The following is a 16,283-nucleotide window of genomic DNA, read 5'->3' on the forward strand; positions in this document are numbered from 1 at the left end:
GCTGAACCATATAGGAAAATATCATGTTCATATAAGGTTTACAATAGTACTTTTGAGCCATTAGCCTTATTCAGTAAAACACAGTGACAATTTATGTTCACGTTTTTTCTCATTTATTTGAAACATAATCACCATCCTGTGCACCACTCTTGAAGAACAAGACCAGATGATGTTTATGAGGGGAAAAAATTTACGTAAGAAACTCATGTGCTTACCCAGAGGGATTTTACCGCAGTAAAGTTCAGGACTGAGTTTTCTCATTAACAGAGGAAAGTTAAACCACTTTTTTTCTCCAAATGGCATTTTTGTCATTAAATGTGTGAATGAGTGAATACACAGGGCTGATAGACAGCACTTTATCAGAGGACAGGGTCAAGCTTGCACTGTTAGTTCCAGCTTTTCCAACACGGCCCCATCCATCTACTCCCTTTGCAACATCTAACAATTTTAAGTTTTAGCTTCCATTTGTTGAGTCATTAGTCTCTCTGTGGATACTAGAAATCAAGGCAATCCCGCACGGCTAATTGTGGCAGATATCAGATGACAGAATCTGTACACCCCAGTGGGGACTCAAAGACAGGGAGAGAAACAGGGGGCTTCGGATTACAAAGCTGTCACTGCAAACCAACAGGGGATTTCAAAATGAGAGATTACATTTTCACTGACAAAGAGTTTCCTTGCCACAGAAAAACAATCAGGTGTTAGTTCTTCTTCCATAAATACAGTGCGCATTTCTTTTACAAAAACAAAATTTCAATTTTGACAACCAGGGATAAAAAAAGTACTTCCTCTTGACCTCATAGTACACTACAAACACCATGACCTGACCTAAAATTCTCTAATGGAATAACAAAGATGTGTTTATTGTTACACAAACAAACAAGAAAAATTCCTTGGCTTTGTCTTCACTGAGATAATGTTGTGTATCAAATTTTGCTGGGAGCAACAAACTGAGCATTGTGTCAGGTCCTTTGATCTCCCCTGCTTTAAGTACACAAAGTCTGAAAGATGAGTGATAGGGAGGATAGAGAAAGAAGGAAAGAAGGAACATTCCACTTTTCTGACCTTTTACTGTCTGCTGACCAGGACACAGAGGGTGTGTAGGGGAAACAAGCATTATGGTAATGAAGGGGAATGTCTGAAGTAAGAAGTGTTTCTCCTTGAAAGAGACTCCGAAGCCATCTAAAGGTGAGTTTGGACCAAAACCATCATGAATCTTTCTTTATGACTCAACAAAGTCATCACTGAGCTAAACTGGATTTGAACAGAGTTTGGAAGGCACAGTCTCTCTAGTCTAGCAACTAAGTTCAGCTCCATTCATGTTAGCATAGATGAGCAACCATTCTGAGTCCTGTATGATAAAACCTTTCCAGAAGGAAATCTAGCCTGACTCTTCCAAATGGCACTAGAAGTTATGAGGCATGTCCAACTTCTATCAGATAGATTGCACTGATAGCTAAAAATCACTGTTAAGATGTGAAACAAAATCAGCTTCAATTAATTTCTAGCATATACATGGCCTTAGACACCAGATCTAAAAAATATAAGAGAGTCTACTGAGTTAGTAATTTGAGACTCTCCCACTGACTGGCTGCCAAACTCTCCCTCTAATTCCAGACATGTAGCAAAACAACACAGGTGAATTTGGTCAATATTTTCATTTTAATGTTCTCCTTTGCACAGAAACAAGAGGCCTTTGAGGTTCTCAAATTTTCCATAACCTAAAGTCATCCTAAGATATTTATGACTGCAGTCACTTTTGCACAAAGCCCACCTTTTAACAAGAAAACTGTCATTGTGATAAAGCCTATTTTAATCAGGATACTTCAGCCCACAGCATGCATAGATACAGCCCAAAGCTGGTCCTGAAATGAAAGTACACCATCCTACCATCTTACCAGAGCACTGATGCATTATTTTAGGACTAGCTTGAATGACTGCAAAAATAAGAATTAGAATCAGATCGTTGTTTTCTCATTGCTAGCTAGCTCCATGTTTGTTTTTCCTTTTTCCCTCCCTCTTTCTTCCATATGTCTGTTCGTGTGTTCGACTATTATAAGCACTTTATCAATACTGACGTTACGCCTCAAAATTCATTTCAGAGGGATGACTTTTATGGCTCCCATGATTCTTAAGCCGCCTACAGTATTTGTAACTCAGAGAATCAGAAACTAACACTCAGACAATGTTGCTTTTCATACAAAGGCACAATAGGAATGAATGTATTAACCTCTGTGGTGCATGGAATGTGTCAGCTTACACACTGGCAGCTATTTCTGTGAAACTCAGCTAACTTCCGCTGGCTGTGTTAAAATAAAAAATATAAAAAAAAAAAAAAAAAAAAAAAAAAAAAAAAAAAAAAAAAAAAAAGCAAAAAGAAAAGGACCCCAGAACTATATCCCACGCTCTAGTATGCTGGCCAAACAACTGAAATATCTGATGTCTACTTCATACTGATGTGGGCCAAACTGAGCTGGAGAATGCATTTCACACATCCCAGTTATAAATGCCGAGCCTTTCCAAGCAGGTATAAAGCTCTGCTGTTCCATGTGACTTGGCAAATAAAAATGAGCAGAGAGATGCATTTGCAATGGAGAGCTTGGGGTTTTTTATGTTTCTAGAAAAGAGTGGCAATCCAGACTTTGCAGAATTAGAGATGATTTGGATCTTGATTTCCTCTCAGTCCCAAATATTACTTGGCTTCATCCTACCAGCCAAGAATACACGGCAGGTAGCAAAATTCACACTGTGGCAATGGACATCACATTTGCTTAATTCCACTGACTTGACAAGGGTTTTGTAGCTGTTCAGGAATATCCAAAGACTTGCTATCATTAAGACCCATGGACACTAATGCCTCCAAAATTCAGAATACTGACAGTCTGAATCAGATACATCTGGCCATCAGGTCAACTCTTTAATGTAGCTGAAAAAAACTCAAACCCTTTTGTATCTTTCCACCTGTTTTCTAATTGTCTATGTTAAATTAGAATAATCACTAATTATCTGCAATACAGCAGTGCCTAAAATGCTCTGGGTACCATAAAACACAGTAGGAGGGGCCAGTTATTGCTCTGAAGAGCAGTTTAAAAGTGCTTGTCAGGACAGAGCTTTTCTGCCTGACAATCTATTTCCTTTCGGTATTTTACAGCCTGCATGAGAACGATCTAATGGAAAAGTGTCCCGGTTTCAGCTGGGACAGCACTGGCTTTCTTCTTAGTAGCTGGTACAGTGCTGTGTTTTGGATTTAGGATGAGAATAATATTTGATAACACACTGATGTTTTGGCTGTTGCTAAGTAGTCCTTACTTTAAATCAAAGATTTCTCAAGTTTGTCATGCTCTGTCTGTGAGAAGCTGCACAAAACACTGGAAGGCAGCAAGGCTGGGACAGCTGACCTGAACTGGACAAAGGAATATTCCATTCCAGAGAACATCATGTTCATTTTATAAACTGGGGACAGTTGTTCAGGAGGGGTCAACCACTGCTTGGGAACAGGCCGGGCATGGTCAGAAGGTGGAGAGCAATTGTTTTCTTGGGTTTTATTCTTCTCTCTTTTTCATTACAATTGTGGCTATTACTATTATTGTATTTTACTTTGTATCAATTATGAAACTGTTCTTATCTCAACCCATGGGTTTTACCTTGCATTTCCTGATTCTCTTTGCCATCCCACTTTTGGCAAGTTAGCGAGTGGCTGTGTAGTACTGAGTTTGTCTGGGGTTAAACCATGTCAATAAGAAAAGCAAACGTACTGCTATGAGGAAATTCAAAGTACAAACCTAGTAGTAGTTAACAACTGAGTAGTAGTAGACAACTGAGACACAAAAATGTAACAAAAACTTCCAGCAAGATAAAAGGAAAATGTGTTATCATTTGATGACTCTTTTGTTTCAGATGCAAATTTTATGTGAAGAGAACAGCCCCAAAACCCCTGTTAATTGCATTGTGTTCCAAAGGAAGAGAAAACTGGTTTTCATATTTACTTAACCTTTGCCTCCTCTGCATTGTGCTGGGACTTACCTGCAGTTGGAGTGGGCCTAAGCCCGGTGTTGCTGCGGCAGCAGCTGCCATGGTAGTTGGGATCAGCTGAACGGGGTAGGGGTCACCTAAGTAAGAGAATAATAGAGGCGTCAGCACCTTTTATCTACTCTCCACCTGCAAATTAAAGTCCTGCATTCTCTCTTTCCAAAAGCCTTCTTTTGTGTGCCTTGTTGAGGCCTAATGAAAAGCTCTATTGTGCAGCCTTTTACTAACACTCTTTTCACAATTCTGGCTGAGAGAGGAATGTGAATAAAAGGCACAAGCAATTAAGGCGGAAACCTCATCCTTTTTCATGATGTATTTAGGGAAATGGAAAAAAAAAGTGCACATTGATCAGAAGGCTGCACTTCAGAAAAAGAAAAGAAAGAAGATGGGGGTGGAGGAGAAGAAAAGGAAAACAGTACAACCTTGATAACATCACAGCATTAGAAGGGAACAAATTTACAAGCTTGTCCAAAATATGAAGTTAACTAAACTCCACTCACTGTTAGTAAACTGAGCCTCACAGAGTAGAAATGGTACTCAATTGACTACTCTGTTTTCTTTGAGGTGAAAAAAAAAAAAAAATCTCTCTTTAGTGGCAGGGTTTGATCCTACAACAGGAAAAAAGCACGTGAAGCTAAGGAAATCAGATACAAGCCTTTGAAATCCCTGTACCAACTCCACTTCACGACTCGAGATTCAATTTTGCTTCTGAGGGAAAACTACTTCAGTTTTAGTAAGAACTGCATTATGCTTAATGAGGTAAGGGGACCCAGTAAAGGTTTTAAGAAAAATTGCAGGCATTTATAAAGGAAAATTACCTGAAATGGCAAAAATTGAGATGGAGACTGGCACGTTTTAATCATACGGAGTGCTCACTTCTGGTCCCTTCTAACATATCTCATTTGTTAAAAGAAACTTCATACTACCCCATCCACAAAACTATTAAGAAAACTAGCAAAACGAATAAGAAATGTAACACAGATTATATTGTTTATCCAAGTGATAAAATGTTTTAACACTTTCCACCAAAATAAGGCTCATCAGAGCATTTCTGTATGTCCCTCTGTTCTGGTAGCAAGCCTGATTTCTGTTGCACAAAAACAGCCAGTGGGAATAAGATTACAGAAAAAGCAGAACAATCTATCACGAAAATTTACCTAAATATTCCTGTACATTTCACTAAAAAGCTAGATTAAAAGTTTTCCCCTTTATTGTGTTTTTTTTTTAATGGACTGGGTGAAAAAATAAAAGAGACAATCGAGGTAATGCAGGGTGCTCTGTACAATTATTAATAATTATTATTGAATTAAAATTTAAAATGTTATCAAGCCTTAGTTACAGGAAACAGAAAACAAAGGGAAAGAAATTTATCTAATTTTTTTTAAATGTTAGAAATAAGCTGTGTTGGTGTACACACATTCAGGAAAGTTGCTAATGTTTATTTTTCCCTTTTCTAATATAACCTTCTTTAGACTTTTCATTCAAGGATTTTGATCTCCTCCTGTTACCAATTAAATACCACAACTTCTAGTAATGGAGGACCTGCAGAAACTGGGCTGGCAAAGTATCTTAACAGATACTTAACTTAAATATCTTAACTGTGCACGTTTATATTTAAGAATACCTTACATAATGCTTTGCTGACTGAAGCCTCACAGTCCTTCAAGGCTGACCAGCCAAGCAATGCAAACTAAAATGTCCACCCAGGCATCCCCATTCCCAAGTGTTTGCACCAGCCCCAGGTCACAACACTTCTATTTATTTATTTGTCAATAGGCAACAGATTTCCTGACTCGCTTGGTTTTCCTTTTCTTCCCCAGAGAATACCACTGTTTTACATTTTCCAATTTTATTTTGCTTTCTGAGGCACCCACCTTCCTTTTCATATCATGGACTGAAACAAAAATTTTTCTGACTTGAAATTTTCTGGAGAGCTATCTTGTGACCTAAGTAGTGGGCCTTAAACATGTGAAGACACAGCGAAAAAGAAACCGTGAGTGTCAGGGTCAGTGGTGTTTAGCCGCTTCCACACCACCAGTAGCCCAAGGGCTGATCTCAGCATCATTCTAAAATTCTCTCTAAAAGAAGACATTCTGATCAAAAAACAGCCATAAAGGAAAACAAAATTTTTAAATTCTCATCTGAAAAAAACCAACACCACCACCACCACAAACAAAAAAAACCCCACGAAAAAACAAACAAACAAAAAAAACCAAACAAAACCCCCCCCAAAAAATCCAACCAAGAATGAGGGAAAAGCTTCTCACTAGGATGCTGATTTTTACAGCCCATTAAATTTTCTAGTTCTGAATGATTTGTATTAAAACATATATACTAAAAGATCAGCTTCCATGCACTCTCCCACATTTCTCTCCACAGACATGTATAAACCTCAGTCCAGCATGCTAATTTGTAACTCCCACTATTCCCACCAATAGCCCAGTGGAAGAGCCAAGATTAAAACCCACAGACAACTCTTCAGACACTTCCGACACAGGGAAGGTTTTGGGACCCTATCCATGAGGATGCCAAGCACTCATTTATTGACATAGGACATCATATTGACATTGACATAGGATGCTCATTTATTGACATAGGACATCATATTGACAGCTGCAGGAGCAACTGCCAGCCCTCAAAATACTAACAAAGATCTCAGGTCTTATCTGATAAATACACATTTTTTGCTGTTACTCTAGAATATAGTACATCTTTCTACTATCCTTAAATTTATTCCCATATCAGAGTGAAGTTACTGACTAAGCAGTTTTAGCTAATTTTGAAATCTGAGAAATGCCTGTCTTAACTATTTCATTACATCTTCAGTAAATATCTTATTTTTAGATTTAAGAAGTAGCTACCTTTTTTTTCCCCCAAGCTCTAGGAACATTGCAGGAATGTGAGACAAGACATACAGTTCTTAGAAACAGGTATTTCCGAAGCCATTCTCAAGTCTGTACCACTGAAAACACCAATAAAATCTCAAACAACCATGTTAAATTTTCATTTACAAAATTCATTACTGATCTAATGCATGCAGGCAGGAGCATCTTTCAGCTACCAAAAGAAACATTTAGTGTAGTTGTTTCATGTTCCAAAATACCTCTCTTGTTATGTGTGGACTTTTTGTATAAACAAAGCATCAGAGCGAAGTTTTATTGAGTAGGCCATATGGTAAAATCTGGAGCAGATCAAAGGCTGGGATTTTTATGGCGACAACAAGGTAAAAATTATTTCATTAGCTGATGTATTATTGCCTAAAATATAATTATTTCCCAGCTAGTTGGTGACGTCACTTTGAAGAACAGAATTATTCAAGACTGGCTACATAAAGAGAACACAGAATTTATGCACTGGTGATGCAGCAGCTAAAGAAGGGAAGAGGAAAAGTCAGCCTGGGGGAGCTGATGGGGAATATTAGAGGTGTTGGTGCCCACTGTGGGCAATGCCAGTGGACCAAGGAAAAACACAAGGCTGAATCCTCAACTCTGTGCCAATACTTTATTTCTCCGTCCTTCTTCTGGTCTGTCTTCCACAAACACACCCAGAACCTCCTTCCTGATAATTTATGCACTGCAACTTCTTTCAATTTCAAATCACACCTTCATCCTTGCCCAAAATAATCTTCCAAGATCTTGCTTACCAGAGGATTTTTCATGAAGTACATTCACTTTCAAACCACTCTTTCTATGAACTCTCCTATGATCCTCCACCAAAAACACTTTTCTGCAAAAGTTAAGCTGTGGTACAGAGCCAAGTGAACATCCTGTCCCAACACACAAAATAACAGCCCTGTGTTTAGGAACTTGATTTTCAACTGACTGGGTACCAAACTCATGGGTACGAAATGATTCTGTACTTGTGGAAATACAACAATGGCTCTTTAACCATTTATATGTTTTGTGAAGTTTTATCAAAGGAGTTTTTTAAATTAAAAAACATTAAGACTTTTTTAAAAAAAGTGAAAATAAAGCATAAGAGCACCATTCACCAAAACTCTTTAAGATGTTTTTTGTATTCCTTTTTCTGTCACTCATCTCATTTATTCTCTTCATGGTGTAATCCCCCCTAGTGTCTTGTCTTGTCTCCTGACAGGCTGCAAGCTCTTCAGAGCAGGCACAATTGTCTTACTTGCTATATAAATCAAGTTACATGCTAATGTTAAATTATAATGTTTTGACAGGATTTTTAAGTTGAACCTGATTATATGAAACAACAGAATACTGACTTTTTTCCTGAAATTTTCTTCTCTTAAAAAAAAAAAGGATACCAGAAGAGGAGAAGTAGGGCATTTATTTCCCACTGTTTTTTAAAAACTCATTGTTTACCTCCTACCTATCTCTCAGGGACAACAAATGAAAAAAAGGTGGCGGTCATAGAAGAAGAAGAAGAAAAAAAGAAAACAGTGTAAAGAATATGAAGAGTATGAAACAAAACCTAACTCTTAAATGATAATTTCCAAGACCAGTATGCTAAACTAAATTCCATGAAGAATACCAAAATAACCATTTTCTTATAGTAGATTCTGTTGAATGAAAAGGAATTCTACATTCTCTTCCCCCATTTTTGACAAATTCTAGAAAAAGCCACAATAATTTTACACTCAATTTGTCACTTAAGTGTATTTACAATGAATAATCACAGCTGATGGCCAACTGACAGGAAAGACACTGCATCTCCTCTCCCCAGTCACTTATTCTCAACCTCATTTTCCTTTCATTTTCTTGGTGTGATGGTGGACGTGCAGTAAAAGTAATGGGAGACTGTGAAGGACATAAGCAGTGTTCCCTGACTTCTGTCTCTAGAGATTATGGATTTAAATTAATAAGACAAAGAGTATGTAGAAGATACCACCAGTGGCTTCCAGAAAGAAATCCAAAGTGGTCCCCTGATTTTCTCTGAAGATAGTTCTGGGCAGTACTGGCTGAGAGATGAGCCTGTTTTGTGTTTTTAGAGAAACAATTCAGTCTACAGAAGGGATGGGTTTGGAGGGATCTAAAAGCAACCTTCCAATCCCTACAAGGTGATCAACGAGACAGGCCAGGCTCCTTCTGGCAGGGTTTGCTTGGAGGACAAGAGCCAATGGACATAATGTGAATCAAGGGAGGATGAGATTTTCCCCACAAGGACAGCCAGATGTTGAAACAAGCTGTCCAAACAGGGTTATGGACTCTCTGTCATTGGAACTTTGCAGGCCCCAACTGAATAAAGCCCTGAGTAATCTGATCCTATCTCCTTGACGACCCCACTTGAAGGAAGAGGCCTTCAAGCAAGCCTTCTGAGATCCCTTCCAACCAGAATAATCCTATGATTGCAGGATACACATTTTTTAATGTATTTCTATACCTGTTGAGTAAATTACAGTTATTCAAAAACTCCAGCTTCCAAGGAAAGCCAATGTATTTCCACAAAGGTTTGTACACATTCATGAATTTAAAAAATCAGGACTTTATTTTGCTGCCCCACTATGGATAAAAGTGCAGTAATACCAGACATCTTTCATGGCCTAGAAACTGAGCTGAAACTACCAGCCTGTTTTTACAGGACCCTATTATTTTGCTTGTCTGCTTTGTTTTTATTAGAATTACTAGGAAAAGCCACACAGAGATTGGGGGCTATGGAATTCTTTCATTTAGAAACAATCTTTAGTTGTGTTTTTATATTTTGCAGCCTTGTTTCCTTCCGTTGCATTTGCAACCTTACAGAACCGACACATTCTCATGGATGCGGAGAGGGAAAGTTGTTACCAAAAATTCCTCCTTCTTGCTGTTTCTATCCACAATGCTATTACTCTTCCCTTATCCTGCGGGGAACATGAGGGTTTAGTCATATGGTCTCTCTTTTCCAAGACATAAACAGTAGCCCTGGAAGATGACTAGCATCTTTATAAAGAAGCTACAGTATGTGGTCCTCGCAACACATGGTTTCTATTTTTGTCATTCTGATAAAAGCATAGCAATGTCAATAGTTTTTTCTTGTGATTTGGTGATTGTCAATGACCTGCATGTCAGCTGACACAGCTGACACAGTTAAATCAGAAATAAGCACTCAAGTCTCTTTAGAAGACAGAAAAATGGACACTGAGCACTAGTAAAATTGTAAGACAATCCACATGATACTCCATTAAACAATGAAACATGTGACTGACTGAAAAACAGAGACACATCAGCAAATTTCCCTGAGGAAGTTTATGGTATTTAACTCCTAAACATTAATTTTATTGTATTATGTGAAGAACCAATTAACTGAGAGCTTCATTTTTATCAGACATCAACATTATTGTTCAGAACATAGATGAACGGTAAATTCAGCATATTTCAATTTTATTAGGCTTGACTTTTTCATCTCTCATATTTTACCAATTTTAAGAGGTAATTAGATATTTCATCAATAACTTTCTGTGTATTATTTTATTTAGAACACTTACAGCAGCAACAAGCTGATATGCAAGACATATACAATGTACCTATTGTATATTCAGATTTTTTTCCCCCTAATTGGATATGGTTGAAATAGTGATTAAAGTGCTTTCAAAAAACCTCGTGTTGATGGCATCTGACTACAAACACAATATAATTTGTTACAACAAATCATCCACAGGGGACAGGAGGAATGGGCAAAGAAAAACAATTCTTGTTTCCAAAATTTGTCATATTACCATAAAAATAACACAGGTATCAGCAAATAAAAGGCTATCTAGAAGCTTTCCTGAGAATTTGTCAATAGCCTGGAAAATGTACTTGGGATAAATCCTATTTCTGGAAATAAAGACTTGGCAACTATTGTTTCCTGAGAAAAGGAAACAAATCCTAAAAATCTCCAAATAATTCAATTTCTTGCACACCTCAGTTTAGAAAACAAGGTGGGTTGTTCTTCATCTTCTACAGAAGAAACTATATGGAATTCAACAGCTTCAATCATCCTGAAAAGCCTCAGGACTGACAGAACACACCACACTGCTTTAGGTGCAATTCAACATTTCCCTTCCCTTTTAACATGACGATCAAATGTTTTAAGAAGTGCTGAAGTGCAGTTTCCTAAATTAATCTTACTTAGCATCACTTATTAGGGAAGACCCATCAAAATTTGGGCTGCTCTGTGTATTTGAATGGAAAACTACTGGCAAACAGTGCTGCAAATGCAGAAGCACAGAAACATTCTGACCTGGTCCATTCTAATACTTAGATTTGTTGAAGAAGACCCTGACAACACTGTTCTCATCCTACCTCCTTCTGCCTTTTTTGTATCCCAGTTCCCAGAAGCAGTACCTTGTGCTTTCCCAAATCTTTATTTCATTACCTTTTGTATCTCTTATATAGGAGGTACAGCCATGCCTTAATATTCCACGTACAAATCCATACATATATGCATTAATAAAAGGATCACACTACCTATGACTGACGAGCAGCCTGCTCAGAGGCAGAACTATGCAGTTTTTAAAGGGCACAATACAAACTTTTTCTCTTCTATCACTTGCACCATTTTTATGCTTTCAAAGCACTTCTCAAATATTAATTAGCTGTAAATAAATTCTAATTATTTCTAAGAGTGGCCCTAGCAGATCTGCATCATCTGGTGTGAAATCTGACTTCAGTGAAGTCAACAGCAACAGCTCCTCAGACCTCAGCAGAGCTGACATTTCCCTTGCCATTGCTAAAATCCTGGGAGTTGTGTCTATTATCTGGTAAGTACCATGAGTAGAGCCGAACTAGCAACAGCAGGAGTAACAAGTAATAAGGTTATGGAAGGAGAACAAAGGAAGGGTTAAATGACCTGAGCCAATCTGTGGAGCCGAAATGTGGGAGAAGCTTTGGGAAATGCAGTAATCGGACTTCGTTTGATTTTGGCATCAGCTGAAATGGAAGGTGCTTGCCTGCTGCTAAAACCAGTTTAATTAGTTGAGATACGGGGGTCAACTCCTAAAATTTGCTCATGCTGCCAGTCACTAACTTAGTTAACAACTCACTTTGAAACATCAGCCCTTCATAAAAAGATTTGCATTATATATCTACCTAAAAATTACATATTATGTGTATAATAAAATACATATAAAAAGGTTCACATGAAAAATCAAAACATTTCAATTTCAAATAGCACACATTGCATGAATAAGTAAGTATAGGGCAAATAAGTAGGTAATCGGTACTTTCCTTGCTAACTGGGGACAATATAGCCCATCACATACTGTCAACTTACTTTTCTCATACGAAAAAATACTTTGGTTGTAAATAATAATATTAAATATTTTATACATGCAATTATATCTAGGTATGGAGGTTAAAAATTAACTGGAACCACAGAATATGAATCTTTTTATCAAATAGAAATGTAATCCTAATAGAAGTTCCTCCCTTCATCTCTGCCAACTTTACCACCACACAATATGCCATAAAGAAAAAAGGGGAAGTGTCAACTTGTGTAAATTGTCCCTTATGTAATGCAAACCATCTGTTTAAAAAAACAAAACGAAAAACCAAGCCACTCCCAAGCATGATCTGCTATGGAGAAAAAGAAAGAAAAGGAAATGTAGTACATCAAATTGGAAGCCAAAGACCATGACCTGCCATGTAACCACGGAGAAAATATTTACCCCTCTCCTCCCTTTATTTACCCAATTTTAAAAAAGATTTGGAAAAGCATAATTGAATCATTTGCTCTGCTCATAATAGAGACTGATAGTGCTGTATTTTTTTGAGCATTTCATCTCTCTGGAATGTTTTCAATCAGGTTGGAACCGAGCAGAGGAAAACTCTTTGTTTTCAGTAACATATCACACAATGATGCCACCACTGGGTTAGAAGGTTCATGAGTCCTCAGTCACTGGAACCTGGCAAAGGATGGGGGATGAAGTATCAGTACATTTCTGCCCTGTTCTTCTAGTCTACCTTAGGTATCTGCCACGAAAGGAGTCTAAATGGACCACTGCTATTAACTGCTACAATTTATTTTTGCATTATCTTCAGTCTGAATGCTCAGAAAACAAAGTATGTGTAGAGAAAACAGTGATCCTCCTTTCCAGCCCGTCTGGTAAGTCATGAGTCTTTTGGGAAGCACTGCCTGAGGAACCCTGCCACATACATACTCTGAAGCCACTGGGAGACTTACATTTGACCCTCTCTTGGGAGGTACAGGTGAATCAGAAAGCACTGCATAAGTTAATTTGGTTTTATTATTTAAGCTGAATAAAAATAAAACAGCAGTATAACTATTCATCATTTCTTCTCTTTTGCTGACCCTGAGGCTTGATCACACATTCTCTTCCGGCTGTGCTGGCTGAAGAGGCCACCACCTCCAACCACAGCCCCCTTCCAAAGGTTACGACTGTGAGCAGACTGCTTCTTTAATCCCTTCCAAACGTGTTTCCATGAAAAGGACCATCTCATTTTAAGCAATTTTAACTGAGAGTCACTGTGGTCCCAGCCTGGACAGAAGCAAGTTTGAGAATGCTTAACCAAGAAGCTTGGCCCATATGTCTCCTTTTGGAGATCTGACTTCTCACAGGGGCAGGGTGCAGAATAGCATAAATGTCCCTTTAAACACATCTCCAACAGATATTCAGAATCAAAGAACTCTACATCACTAGCTAGTTCTGACAACACTGGTTGTTGCAATAATTCTCTCTTCCTTCTCCCCTAAATTTTTAAATCTCCCTTTTTTTGAGAAACAGTATGTGAAAACTTTAACAGTTTTTTGTTATTTGTGACTGAAACGGAATTGTTGCATGGAGTTTTTTATCATTCCTTTGTGCAGGTTGTTTATGCTATTAAATAATAGAATAATCACTAGAGAATTTCTATCAATCAGCCACAGAAAAAAATTCTGAAAAATGTAATCAGTCCAGAAAGAAGGGTAGGTTTTTCCAAAAGGACTGGGGAGATGTAGAAGTGAGATTCCATTTTCATCAGGCACATAAACTAATTTTAAAACATAGAATGGCAGTCATGTAGAGACGATGCTAGTGGGGTCTTCAGAAGTTCCTAGGAAGGCTTTGCTCCCAAAAGCAAACTCAGTGAAAATCAGGCATTTAACACATTCAGAAGCTGAGCAAATTAATCTGCTGTATATTCTCTGTTGCAGTACAATGCTGGTACCCACTTCAGCTCAGTTCAAGACAGCACAGGTGACTGCACTAAAGTTTACAGTACAAGAATTTGCTAAATACCCCTATGACTTAGATCCTAGTGCCTTTGTTACTCTTCAGATGAAGGTTTAGTCTCCTAAATCACTCAAGCACTTAACAAAATTTTATCCAAAGCTCTCTGGTTTACAGTCAAGTAAGACTTGTGGACTGATACACAGTAGGACAAGCAAAAAAGTGGGAGAAATATGTTTTAATGATCTGTCAAAAACATTACTTGATGTGAACATGTTATGGTTTAAATGCAGCTAGGTGTAAGGCAGCTAGGTGAAGCTTTCTAGATGTAGCTAAATGTGTATGCAAGTTTTTGTTTACACTAGACGGTGAGTAAAAGGAAGAAACCCTTTGGGCTACTTATCTCTTCTCCTCAGCTTCTCAGTCAAATTCAGCCAAACATGCCAGGCAATCACCAAACACAGAGCTGTCTTTTTCCACTGGCTTCTGCTCAGTCCTAGATCTTGGCATACTGTTAATTCTAAGCCTTACTGCCAGCAGCAGCAGAAACTTTGCTCTTTTTGCCTTTTAATTTTCAAGGTTACACAAACACATAATGTCATATCTACTTCACAGATGTGAGGAACTGTAGAACTATCATGGAGTTAGTGTGCATGTAGTACTGTCTTGGGGTGACAAGGAAGGGAAAAAACGACCTCAACTCCTTCTTTCCAAACCGGACTTCATTAACATGGAACTAATATAATCTGCCAGATATGTCTAACAGTGTGCTTTCCTGACCTTTTCCAGACCTACAGTTATGGTAGCATTCATAATCAGTGTGGCTTACAGTTACACATTCTGTAATGTGAATCACTACTTCTCCCAGTCAAGAGAGACCAAGTGTGAAATCACTGGAAGAACTGAATGAGACTATGTTTTGGCATTGCAGCTGTTGAGGGATGTGAAGTGTTTGGAACAGTACTTTTCAATAGTGGTCCCAGCCTATAAAATACCAGGAAAAAGTGTCAGTGGCCAAAGGAACTCAAGTTAGTGCTCAGGTACTGTGTCTATGATGTTCCGAAGCTGAAAGAAATCTGAAATTGTGGGCTAAGCCAGCTTAACTAAAGAAATCTTTTTACGTTCTAAGTTTACAAAAATGCAGCAGTGGCAAGTGCTGAGTAACTCAAACCAACTGATGAATTAATGAGTTAGTCAATGATACAGATGGATACAGAGACACGGACATAACAAGCACCCATACTGGAGATAGAGAAGGATAGAACAAGCAAGTCCTGGATAACTCAATAGAAAACTGATGGCAGAGGAGTTATACAAGCAGAAGTGCATGAAAACAAGTCTATGAAATTCATGCTCTAGCTAAGTTTATTCATGGAAATAAAGTTCCTTCATTATTTCTTAACTTGTATATATTCTAATCCTGTTGACAGGAACATGAAATCCTATAGAAGGCTTAAATAAAATTTCAAAAGAAAAATCTGGGAAATGTAGGGAACAATACAAATCTTTCAAAGATTAAAAAAGTAGGTGCTATATTTTTTAGTGTTAGGCTCTCACAAATATCCTCAGAGTTCGTGTTAGTCCATCAAACTGAAAGGCATATGCTATCTTTGATCTCTGTGCAGAACCTCCGTTGAGATTAATGTGAGTTCTGTGTGAAGAAAGAGACTAGAATAGGCCCTCAGTTCACAAATAGCAAGCAGTCTGCTTCAGGAAAAAACATGTTTTCTTACAACAATGTTGAAATTTATTGGGAAGTTTCAAGTAGCTTCTCTTCAGATGCAAGTTTGTGGTCATGAGCATGTTCACTTGTCAGAAAGACTTGTCAGAGAGAAGGCGCACCTTCTACCTCTAGTGTGAGATGTTTGGCTGTTACGTTGAAACACATTCTTCATCCCTGACAACTTTTTCTCATACTGTAACAACTAATCCTCTGTTTTACACTCAACTCAGCAAGTTAATGGCTTTGTCCTTTGGTGAGGTGTTACATACAGATTGGCATGAATTTGTGCCCTATACCCACTTCCAGCTAAAAAAATCTACAGGACTTACTGCATCCCGCCTTGTAGCTGAAACCAGGAGGAAGAAGGAATCCTTGCTGTGCAGCTGCTGCTAGGGTTCGTTGGTCTGGAGGGAATAAGGGAATCATTAATGGAGGCAG

The 16,283-nt window shown here is 38.0% G+C and overlaps 1 protein-coding gene across 12 annotated transcripts in view; it reads right to left on the reverse strand.

Moving 5' to 3' along the window:
* SOX5 (SRY-box 5) overlaps positions 1-16,283 on the reverse strand; it is a 601,783-nt gene that overhangs the window by 83,656 nt on the left and 501,844 nt on the right. For all 12 annotated transcript variants that reach the window (XM_017736702.1, XM_017736703.1, XM_017736705.1 and 9 more), the window contains 2 exons: positions 16,175-16,283; positions 4,024-4,109 (listed from right to left, as the gene is read on the reverse strand). In XM_017736702.1, the coding sequence (XP_017592191.1) occupies positions 4,024-4,109; positions 16,175-16,283 (195 nt within the window). The remainder of the gene's footprint in view (positions 1-4,023; positions 4,110-16,174) is intronic.

The sequence above is a fragment of the Corvus brachyrhynchos genome, unplaced genomic scaffold, assembly GCF_000691975.1.
Source record: "Corvus brachyrhynchos isolate BGI_N302 unplaced genomic scaffold, ASM69197v1 scaffold246, whole genome shotgun sequence".
NCBI lineage: Eukaryota > Metazoa > Chordata > Aves > Passeriformes > Corvidae > Corvus > Corvus brachyrhynchos.